The following is a 12,060-nucleotide window of genomic DNA, read 5'->3' on the forward strand; positions in this document are numbered from 1 at the left end:
ATGAGTTCAGAATCAAATTATTGTAAATACAATTAAATGTAGTATGGTTTATCTAGTTTGGTTCTAACCAGAGATTAAACAAACACTCAACTGAAGTGTAAAAAAAAGAAAAGACAAAAAAAAGAGACATATTTTTGGCGCCCCCTGTCGATGGATGCGCCCTTAGCATTCGCCTATACTGCCTATGCCCAGGGCCGACCCTGCGTAGGGGCCCCAGCCTTCCGATTTAGTGGGGAAATCTCCCAGCTTTCTTGCGGCATTTCAAGGAGGCACGCCCTCTTTTTGTCCTCATCTCTCGGAATTCTGATGCCGCCTTCAAATAAGCTTGGAGGTTCGGAAGCTCTTACGTGTCTACGTAAACCTTCTCTTCTCACGAAATAATAGTGTTCAGGAAACGCTCCTCAAAAGTTCGTAGGCTATGACACAAAACGGGAAAAACAGATCGTTCGTGAGACTAGACTTCAGAACAACAAGTATGGATGCCCCCAGGGACCTTTTTGCTGAATCAGATGAATCAGTTATTAGAAATGCTTGGAATTGTTGAACATGAGCGAGAATCTTTCATGTGATATTTATAATTGTAAGCTATAATGTATCGTAATGCAAATGTTAGAATTGGTGTTAAGTTCGCCTCCTATTGCTTGCTGCAAATTCACTCTAGTCTATCAATGAAATGGGCAGCCATTGTTGTGACGTGAACTCAGAGGACTCGGGTAGCTCTACTTCCGCACGCAACTCAGAGCGTAAACTCAGACCCAACAGAGTGTTTAAAGCACTTTTCTCCGAACCTCCCGGAAACTCCGACCGTTTTGAAGGCAGCATGCTACCCGAGTCCCCCGAGATCACGTCACAACAAGCCAATTTTAGTGATAGACTAAAGTGACCTTGCAGCCAGCAGTAAGAGGCGAACCCATTCCACATTTGCATTACGCTACATTATAGCTTATAATTATAAACATCACCTGATAAATTCTCGCTCATGTTGAACCATCGCAACTGATTCATCTGATTAAGCAAGGAAGCGCAAAGAGGTCCCCGCGGGCAAGTCTAGTTTCCAGAATAATCAGTTTTCCGGTTTTCTGTCGCAGTCTACCAACTTCTGAGGGGCGTTTCCTGAACACTGATTTCGGAACAAGGGGTAGGTTTACATAAAGACACGTAAAGGCCCATTCACACCCTACGGTAAATACGGATACGGACCGTTTCGTCCGGTCCCGGAGGTGTTTCGTCCGTCAATGGGTCCGTCGCCTCTGAGCTTACGAATCCGGAGTGCTCCGGGAGAAAAGGAGCATACCACCGGAAATCGGGGCAGCAGTATAGAGTCAAAAGTCAGACCATTCACGAAAATAGATAGAGTAGTATAATCTGATATGTATATATATTGTATTTAACGTTTTATACTTATATTATAATATACCTGACCTTTTTATTTTATTGTTCCCCTGCTTTGGCAATGAGTTGTAACTGGTCATTTAAGAACATTTTGAGGGAATAATCTGCGGGTTGGTGAGGGGTGTCACATGCCACCGCCGCATAGGCCTATACTTTTTGTCGCCGATTTCGGATGACACAAAGCAAAATCATCTCTACAGATATCATGTTTGCGATTGTCGATGCCGTTAATTTGTGAAACGACAGTCAATGCCCTCGAGAGGATTCATTGCGTAACATCCATAACAACGCTGTAACCAGACGGAGGTATGAAGAGTAGTTCCGGAGGCAACGTTTGGGGCGGACGGACGAAAGTCGTCCGGATCCCGGAGGTAAGAATCGTCCGTTCCGAACCTCCGGGCTGTTTTGAAGGCGGCAACTGTGCCGACGCAGATTGTTTTGCGGAAGTGACACTAGCATCGACGCCCTTCCCGGCCAGGCCCCCAGGAACAGTGCATACTTCTGGAATCCACCAGTTCTCAGCGGCCAAGCCTGGTATTGCACCTGTTTTAGCGGGCTGTGGCAATAGAGTGGCGAAGTCACGCCCCTTCCGGTAGGGCTCATGGGACCTATGAGATCGAAAAATATGAATGGGTGTCAATGGAGAGAAAATAATTATTTTCTGGTCCCGGTCTTTATATGCCCTGGATTACACATATGTTGTTTGTGGATTTAAAGGATAATTTTTCATGCAAAGAGTTCAACCGTTTATTGTGCAATTGTTCAGATAAAGGCTGTAGAGAAAACACAACGAGAAAGACTACACGGCTCGTATGTGACGTCACGCTACCTGCGACTGGCGTGGAGAAGACCGACAATCTTCCCATCGGCATAACTGAAACTCTGCACGTGCCCCGACTTATAATGGTTTTCACCTCTTTCGATGCTTTTATCCTCCCCTTGGAAAAAGCGGTGAAGTGGGGCAGAGAGATCGCCATCTCTGTGCCGAGTTCCAAGGGCGGGTGTGGTGACGTATATCATATGCGTCGAGAGCAGCGAAGAGCTGTAGTTCACAAAGCGGCCTCACATAAAACCTAAAATTATCAAACTTCTTCACGAACATTTTTAGTTTTCTTTGCATGAAAAATTATCATTTAAATCCACAAACAACATATGTGTAATCCAGGGCATGTAAAGACTGGGACCAGAAAATAATTATTTTCTCTCCATTGACACCCATTCATATTTTTCGATCTCATAGGTCCCATGAGCCCTACCGGAAAGGGCGTGACTTCGCCACTCTATTGCACCTGGTTGCAGCACGCATAGGCCTTTCACACCAAAAATAACCGAGAGCCATTTCCGGGCTGGTGCTAGGGCCAGTTCAAAACTGGTTCCAGCCTTATCCCAGTTATGAACCAGTTGGTTTACACCGGCCAGAGCTAGCCATGGAGCCGGCGAGAGCAACGTCATGACATCACTGCAAACGTCTGCATACGTCTCCGCTTTCAAAGATAGCCTTTGTCCGGGTTGCTCCCTCTTACTTGTTCTAATCTATGTAATTTGATACTCATGAATGTTCTCAACTCATATTAAGGCATATAAAACATTTCAGTACCAAGATTCGGCTTCAGATCATTTTCTGGCAGGAGGGAAACGACTGAAATGTCTTATATTTGCCCTTGTGAAGGTGTTTCAGCTGGTAATAGATACTGGATGGGATATAATCTATGTAATTTGATACTCATGAATGTTCTCAACTCATTTTAAGGCATATAAAACATTTCAGTACCAAGATTCGGCTTCAGATCATTTTCTGGCAGGAGGGAAACGACTGAAATGTCTTATATTTGCCCTTGTGAAGGTGTTTCAGCTGGTAATAGATACTGGATGGGATATAATCTATGTAATTTGATACTCATGAATGTTCTCAACTCATTTTAAGGCATATAAAACATTTCAGTACCAAGATTCGGCTTCAGATCATTTTCTGGCAGGAGGGAAACGACTGAAATGTCTTATATTTGCCCATGTGAAGGTGTTTCAGCTGGTAATAGACACTGGATGGGATATAATCTATGTAATTTGATACTCATGAATGTTCTCAACTCATTTTAAGGCATATAAAACATTTCAGTACCAAGAGAGGGCTTGAGATCATTTTCTGGCAGGAGGAAAAGGACTCCAATGTGTCATATTTTCACAGCTGATAAAAGAGACTGGATTTGTTCTTATCTACCCCACATAGCCCACATGAATCGTATAGTGTCAGTTTGAACCCTAATCTATTTAATGTGATCGGACCTACTCATGACAGTTTTCAATTCATTTTGAGAAGAAAAACAATTCTTCTTCAAAAATCTATAATCTGGGAAAACAATGCATGGTAAGAAAATACATGTTTTATTGTATAGACACACTGAAATAATTTCGATTACAGTGGTTTAAAAGCATAAAAAAATTATAATTGACTCACGGACAATAGTCCTGTAGTGCTATTGACTAGTAGCCTATGACTGATCAGACGTCGATCCCCGTACAACGTTGATGTCTTTTCACCTTAAAATACATATCTGTGTTAATACAGCGGACAATAGTCCTGTAGTGCTATTGACAAGTATGACTGATCTGACTTTGCTGCCGCACACACTTTTCGAGGCGATAGCCTGGCTTTAACAGGCTGTGCGCGCTCCCGCGGCTGAAATCACTTTCTGGCAACTGATCACTTTTCGGCACAACACCGGCTACGGTTTGACACAGGCAAGACGGTGAAATTGTAGCATCTGCCAAGCAGCGACCGTATCTGCTTGGCAGTTTAAAAATGCCTTCTGAGTGGTTGTGTGCTGCTATCACATAACCAATCCGAAGGCTGCTGCCAGCACACAACCAAGCAAATCAGCGTGTTGCGAGGGAGGGGCGGACTAGCACCACGAGACTGGCGCCACCTGATGTTCAGGCGACTTGTTTGAGATGACTCGTACCAGCCCCACGAGTTGAAAAGTGGGAAATCTCCCAGCTTTCTTGCTGCATATCATCGAGGCACGCCCCACGTCTGGGCGATATGTAGGCCCCTTAAGAGCAAGGCAAAGCTCACTTCTTGTCAAATGATTCACCCTTTCACCAATACATGACAAAACATTTGAACTGCAAAGCATGTCTATGTATAATAAAAATTGAATATATATCAGCTGTAATGTAAGCTCCAAACATATGAAGATTGCAGCAGGCTAGTCTTGCTAGGCTGCTATGCTCATGATGCTCTCTGAAAGTAATGATGGAAGACAAATAGTTTTGCACAGTGCCTTCTGGTTTCGACTGGTTTTATTGGGGATTTCTAAGCTATATGCTCCTGGTCACCAAGCTGGATAGCATACCTTCATAGGCGTGGAACTCTGTGCAAGCCTAGGCTTTGCTCCAGCCTTGCACAGATGTTGTATTTGTGTTAAACCAAAAAAAAAAAAAAACTCTAAACACTCATATAAAGCATATGTCTTCATATGAGGTCCTGATCAATTAGACTTGATTGCACGTTCAATTATGGACTTTTGCCAAACTCTGATGAGGGTTTAAGTTGAAAAACCAGTCAGCAGGGTTGATTCTGTAAGAAGTAGATGTATTTGAAACCCAAGGGGTTTGGTTCCCGCAGGCATTTTTGTCTGAGAGGAGGGAGGATCTGTCTCATCATGTTTTAGTATTTTTATTTTTTAAAAGCTCACCAATTCCTTAAGCTCAATCATCCCCCTCCTCTCTTTATTTTACACAGACAGATTGTTGTATGGCAGGTATTTCTGAAATACTATCTACTATTTGCATGCGCAACAAGTGTGCGTGTCAGAGGCCTGGAAAAGAGGTTGTCTCAGAAAGGGGTCTCACCCAGAATTCCTTGTTGTCTACGCTGATGACACTGATCATTCAGATGTCTTTTGAAGATTCATATTATCACTCACTTTCATCAGCTAACACCACGAAAACTACACGGAAAATAAAACTTAAAATGGTTTAAATTATATATCTCTCAGTCATTTCGTCCGTCTCTCAAGCTAGTATTAATTGATTTATCGGTCCAAACGAGTAAACACAACATGAATGCTGAAATCTACAGAAGACATGTTACATTATTCTTAAAGCACATTAACAAACATTACATACAATATAAATGATTAAAGACTAATGAATTAAATTAAATTAATATAACGTTACATAAAGCGCACACAATTTTCAAACATACAATATTTGAAGGTGGTACATCTCAGATAAATTTTTTTTATCAACAATACCCTTTAACATTTATATATATTATCTTTTTATTTCTTTTTTTACTGTATGAACTCAAATAAACATGTTTTTTTCAGAAATGTGTAAATGGAGCGCTAAATGTCTGAGAGAGCTACAATTGGGAATGTCTGGAGCTATATGCTCCTTGTCACCCAGTTGGAGGTTAGGGATGAAATATGTCTTCATATACGGTCATGATTATTTTGACCGGATTATAATATTCAATTGTTCACTTTTACCAGACCAGGATGAGTGTTTTTTAACTAAAGTAAAGACTTTCTAACGGAAAGGTTTCAACACCGGTCAGCAAGGCTGATTAAAAAAAGAAGTGCTTGGGTTGGAGACCTAACATATTTTCAAAAGGTCACCAATTCCTTCAGCTCAATCATCCCCCTCCCTCTCTTTCAACAAATAGAATGACGTTATTTCCCCAGAGGGCAATATTATGGGGCCCAGTACACACGCCCCTAGCTGCCTTACCTGGTCTTGGAACGATAAATAGCGGCCAACTCCACGACAGCTTCACCTCAACTTCTCATCACAACATCTACATCTGCCTTCACAGGTCAGTCACATGTGTGAGGAAACTCTGCACTTAGTAAAAGGTTTAAGATAACCAACTAGAATACACTTTAGATACGGTGTAGGTAAAATTTAGGAGCTATTGTTTGATCATAGCAATCCATCAGTTATGAGTGAGGGAAATCTGCTGTGAGAATATATTTGAGAGTGCCTGCCTCTGTATGAGAACTTCAACTCCATAGATGATGTTTGAGTCCCTATTATTGTGTCTTTTAGGGTGAGTCTTCAGAATGACGCAATTCAACTTCATAGCCACCAACCAGGAGCTTCGTAAGGGCGACTCCCTTATGAGTCAAGATGGGAGCCACAAAGCAATCTTTCAGGTGAGCAAAAAAAAGTTATTTTCATTTCCATCATCTCAATTTAGTTTAGCATAACATTTGTTGAAAGGTTTGATGTGTAATTTGAGTCAAGCGTTTCAAAGCAGATAGGGGAAAATATTATGACTTCACAAAACAACAAAAAAACCTTCCAAACAAGTACAACATTTAAATAGATAAGAAGTAGCAAATATTCTCTTGCTTGTTTAAAAAAAAAAAAAAAAAAAGTAGGGGTGGCTCTTTTCGATACCTTACAATAACTTCGTAACATGATTTCAACCAATCCTAGGATGACGGCAATTTTGTCATCTACAAGTGGTCTCCAAGCTGGCATTCCAACACGGCTAACGATGGGGGAATCAGAGTTCTGCTGCAAGAGGACAACAACCTGGTTATGTACACCAAGGAGAGGAAAGCCGTGTGGTCCTCTGTCACCTGGAATGAAGCGAACTCCAGCAAGATGCGTCTGACCATGACAAACGAAGGTCACCTGGTCCTGGACAAGGATGCTCAGGCCATCTGGAGCTCTGAGAATTCTGAAGGTCAGAAAGAGTGTTGAGATGTTGTTCGGGAAAGATCTCTTTGATTGAGAACTGATCTCTGTGTTTGACAGCTGATCTCTGTGCTTGAGCACATATCTCAGTTCATCATATGTTGAGATTCTGGATGACAATAAACATTTCAAAAAAATTGTTTTGTTCGTCAACTTAATTGTCAGCACTTTTCTCTTTCCATGAAATATTTTCATCTGCTTTCTTGATGAATGAATATGAACGGAACCAAACCTACAGAAAAAAATAAAAGTTCTGACACTGCTATTTACTTATTAATGGTTACTAAACTGAAAAGATGTATAAATATTAGAATAGTATAGGTATATTTTAATAAATGGTTATCCTATTTAAAACCATCAACACCTGGAATACTCTGTTTAGTATTTCATGATAATCAACTGATTATATTAATTAATAATAATAATAATAATAATAATAATAAATTCAATTTATATAGCGCCTTTCAAGGTACCCAAGGTCGCTTTACAAGAGGTGTACACAGGGGGGGGGGGGGGGGCAGGTTAAAGGCCATAGGCCTCTAAGAAGAGGTGTGCCTTCAGGAGCTTTTTGAAGGACTCCACTGAAGTGGCACAGCGGATATGGAGGGGGAGCAGATTCCACAGAGTGGGGGCAGAGGCGCAGAAGGCCCTGTCCCCAAAGGTCTTGAGTCTGGTGCGGGGGGTTTCCAGCTGGTCCTTAGCAGAGGACCTGAGGGACCGCAGGGGGGTGTAGGGATGGAGGAGGTCAGAGAGGTAACGGGGGGCCAGAGCATGCAGGGACTTGTAGGTGAGTAGGAGGATTTTAAACTTGATCCGGGACTTAACAGGTCACCAGTGGAGCTGCCTCAGGATGGGGGTGATGTGCTGCCAGGGCTTAGTGCCAGTTAAAACCCTGGCAGCTGAGTTCTGAACATATTGCAGTCGGTCCAAGGTTTTGGAGGGGAGACCTGTGAGGATGGAATTACAATAGTCCAGACGGGTGGAGATGAAGCAGTGGATGAGTGTTTCAGTGACTGAGTCTGAGAGTGAGGGTCGGAATAAAATAATAAAATAAATAATTCATTGTTTGATCGTCATTCATATCTTGGTCCGATAAATATTACTTGGAAACCGGTTGCATTAAGTATGTTATGACAGCTGAATCGTGATCCTTTCTTAGCTGCAAAGTATTACCTGAGTTTGGGTCCGGTGCTTAAGAGAAAGAGAAAGCTCACTTCTAGTCAAATTTTTCACCCATTCATGCGCAAACATTTGAACTGCGAAGCATATCCCAATAGTAAAAATATGATGTATATCCGATATAATGTTGCAGCTCCCCAACATATAAAGACTGCAACCGGCTAATCTCGCTAGGCGGCTATGCTCATGATGCTCTCCAAAAACAACGATGGAAAACAAATAGTCTTGCATAGTGCCTGCTGGTTTGGACTGTTTTATTGGGGAGTTCTGAAGCTACATGCTCCTGGTCACCAAGCTGGATAGCATGACCTCATAAGAAGCATAATGTCTCCATATGAGGTCATGATGAATTTGACTTGACACCGCTGACACCGCGCAGCAACTTTTAGCAGATCAGATCACGGAGGTGGAGAACAAGTTCCCTAACTCCACTTTATTTGTAATGGGTGACTTTAACCACACTGATCTTAGAGCTGAACTTCCAAAATACCATCAGCTGGTGCACTGTGCAACCAGGGGAGAACGGACTCTTGATCATTGCTATTCCACCATCAAAGACGCATATCGCGCGTGCGCGTGCGCACCACTAGGCAATAGCGATCATGCTGTGGTTAAACTCATCCCCACATACCGGTCCCTACTCAAGAAACATAAACCCATCAAGAGGTCCGTACAGAGACGAACACCCGAGGCAATTGAATCACTGCAGGCCTGTTTTGACATTACTGACTGGGCAGCTATCAAGCTGGCATGCAATAACATTGATGAGTATGCTGACACATGTTCATCCTATGTCTACTTTTGTGAGGATCTCTGCATCCCCAGACATTCCATTGTCACTTTTGGAAACAACAAACCATGGTTCAATAAGGAGGTGAGGCTATTGAGGAGAGAGAAGGAGGCGGCCCACAGGAGCAGAGACAAGGAGGCGTACACCAAAGCCAAATATGCCCTCAGCAAAGCCATCCAGCATGCTAAAGGGGTGTATAAGGCTAGGATTGAACAACAGGTTGGGGATAAGAACACCAGGGCGGTCTGGAAGGGCCTACAATCTGCCACGGGCTACAAGAAGAAGCCCCCCCCCACCTCTAACGACACAAATCTACCAGACCAGTTCAACGTGTTCTGCACAAGGTTTGAAGCACCAAGTGGGCCCCCCCCTCCACCACCCCCGCCTCCCTTCCCCCGGCCACCTCCTCACCTGCTCCACTAGTCATCACTGAGCATGAGGTTCGGAGGCTCTTCAAAGGCCAGAACACCAGGAAAGCGTGTGGGCCAGACATGGTGTCACCGGCTACCCTCAAGCACTGTGCCAGCGAGCTGGCTCCAGTGTTTACGGACATTTTCAATCAGTCTCTTCAATTATGCCATGTACCTGCCTGTTTCAAATCTGCTGTCATCATCCCTGTACCAAAAAAGCCCAAGATCACCTGTTTGAATGACTACAGACCAGTCGCCCTCACCTCTGTAGTCATGAAAGTATTTGAACGCCTGGTCCTCTCCTATCTAAAAGCATCCACTGACCACCTCATGGACCCCCTTCAATTTGTATACAGACCCAACCGCTCAGTAGATGATGCAATCAACATAGCCCTTCACTACATTCTACAACACCTGGACTATCGGAACACCTTTGCAAGAGTCCTGTTTGTGGATTATAGCTCTGCCTTTAACACCATCATTCCCGTCCTCCTCCATAGCAAACTGACCCATCTGAACATCCACCCCCTCACCTGCTTATGGATTACAGATTTTCTCACTGACAGGAGACAGTATGTCAGGCTGGGCCCGCATCTATCACAGCCCCGCACAGTTAACACCGGTGCCCCCCAGGGTTGTGTGCTGTCCCCCCTGCTCTTCTCCCTTTACACGAATGACTGCACCTCCCGTGACCCGTCTGTCAAGACCATCAAGTATGCAGACGACACCACCCTGATAGGTATCATCAGCAACAACAACGAGTCTGCCTACCGGAGGGAGGTCGCCCATCTAGAGTCCTGGTGTGCAGTCAGCAACCTTGAGCTCAACGTCAACAAGACAGTGGAGATGATTGTGGACTTCCGAAAAAAGGTTCAGACATATCCCCCACTTGTCATCAACAACTCATCTGTCACTGTAGTCGAACATTTCAAATTCCTAGGCACAACCATCACCAACACACTGAAATGGGACAATAACATCACTCAACTTGTGAAGAAAGGCCAGCAGCGCCTGTTCTTCCTTCGGCAGCTGAGAGGACTTCAGGTCAGCCCCCCCATCATGGTGCAGTTCTACAGGGCCATCATTGAGAGTGTGCTTACATCCTCACACTCGGTCTGGTATGACTCTGCCTCTGCCCGCTCTAAGGCCAGGCTCCAAAGAGTCGTACGGGCTGCAGAGCGCATCATCGGCTGCCCCCTTCCTTCCATCAAGGACCTCCACAGCTCCAGATCCCGCAGGAAAGCTGTGAAGATCACAGCAGACCCCTCACATCCTGCCAACTGCCTCTTTAACCTTCTACCCTCTGGACGGCGATATAGGGCCATCATGACAAAAACCTCACGTCACCTCAATAGCTTTTTTCCACAAGCAATAGCCCTCATAAACAGCCCTTGCACATGAGCTTTATGGCTCCTCTCAGCACTTTACTTTATTTACTTTATTTATTTAACTTATTTAACAATTCTATTATTGCACTACCTCCATGGTCATACTGGTACTTTCTTGTATTATTGTTCTGTCTTGTCCCTTTGTTCTGTTCTATGTTCTATTTGTAATGCTCCAGCCTGCATGGAGAATACCATTCAAAATTCCTAGTACCTGTGTACATGGCGAAATAAAGAAATTGAATTGAATTGATTGCAACTTTCAATTGTTGACTTTAACTGCAAGGTTTTCATCACCAGTCAGCAAGACTGATTCTAAAAGAAGTGTTTGGGTTTGAGACCCAAGGGGTTGGGGTCCAGCGTTCATTCTGCCCATAGATTAGTCTGTTTCATTAAGAATTCATTTAAATACGCAACATATTTTCAAAAGGTACCAAATTCCTTCACCTCAATTATCCATCATCTTCTCGTTCAACAAACAGAATGTTGTCTGGATGGTCATTCTAAAATACCATGTACTATTTGATGGACGATAGCAGGTCAGAGGTCAGGGAATGTGGTTTCCCAAGAAAGGAGTCTAACCAGAAAGTCCTTACTGCCTAGTCTGGTGCAATTGAAAGTAAGCCAGTTGAGCAGGGACAGGAGGATCTGAGGGTTCACGTTGGCAAAGTCTCCTGAACATCCTCAAATGGACTGGTCTTTATATCTTATCGTTCTGTACTTTCTCGTCTTTGAATCAGACAGCCAGTACCTATCCTAATATGGTGAGCTGTAGCAAAAGCATTTGAGGTGCCACACTCTGTCTTATACCTAAAAATAAATAAATAATATAAACAACAACTCCAGAAGACTTGATTAGACATGTACATAAATAATCGTGAGCGACCCGCATTGATTACCCGTCAGGCATATAGGAAGAAGCAATTGGATGAACAGTGTACTCATTTGGAAACCTTTCCATTTCATCTCTGAGAAGATGCTCGGATTCAGTTTAACCTGATACCAAACTCCACTGTAGAGTCAAGTGAGCCATAGAGAGAATATTCATCCCAAAACGTTGTTACCGAACCTGCACTCAAAATGTCACGCCACTGTAGCCACTGCTTGTCATTGATAACTAAATGAAACATGGATTGTAATTTTTGACCGTCGTCTTAATTGTCAGCGTTTTTTTTTCTATGATTAACAATTTTTA

General features: G+C 43.3%; 2 protein-coding genes across 16 annotated transcripts in view; one reads left to right on the forward strand and one right to left on the reverse strand.

The window, feature by feature from the left end:
• LOC132460961 (zinc finger protein 878-like) overlaps nucleotides 1-12,060 on the reverse strand; it is a 58,265-nt gene that overhangs the window by 19,181 nt on the left and 27,024 nt on the right. The window lies entirely within an intron of this gene.
• Nucleotides 6,066-7,366, forward strand: LOC132460981 (B-type lectin plumieribetin-like). The gene is made up of 3 exons (XM_060055989.1): nucleotides 6,066-6,211; nucleotides 6,445-6,551; nucleotides 6,838-7,366. Exons 2-3 carry the CDS (start codon nucleotides 6,459-6,461, stop codon nucleotides 7,105-7,107), a joined length of 363 nt encoding a protein of 120 aa, XP_059911972.1. The 5' UTR covers nucleotides 6,066-6,211; nucleotides 6,445-6,458; the 3' UTR covers nucleotides 7,108-7,366.

Source organism: Gadus macrocephalus, chromosome 7 (genome assembly GCF_031168955.1).
Source record: "Gadus macrocephalus chromosome 7, ASM3116895v1".
Taxonomy (NCBI): domain Eukaryota; kingdom Metazoa; phylum Chordata; class Actinopteri; order Gadiformes; family Gadidae; genus Gadus; species Gadus macrocephalus.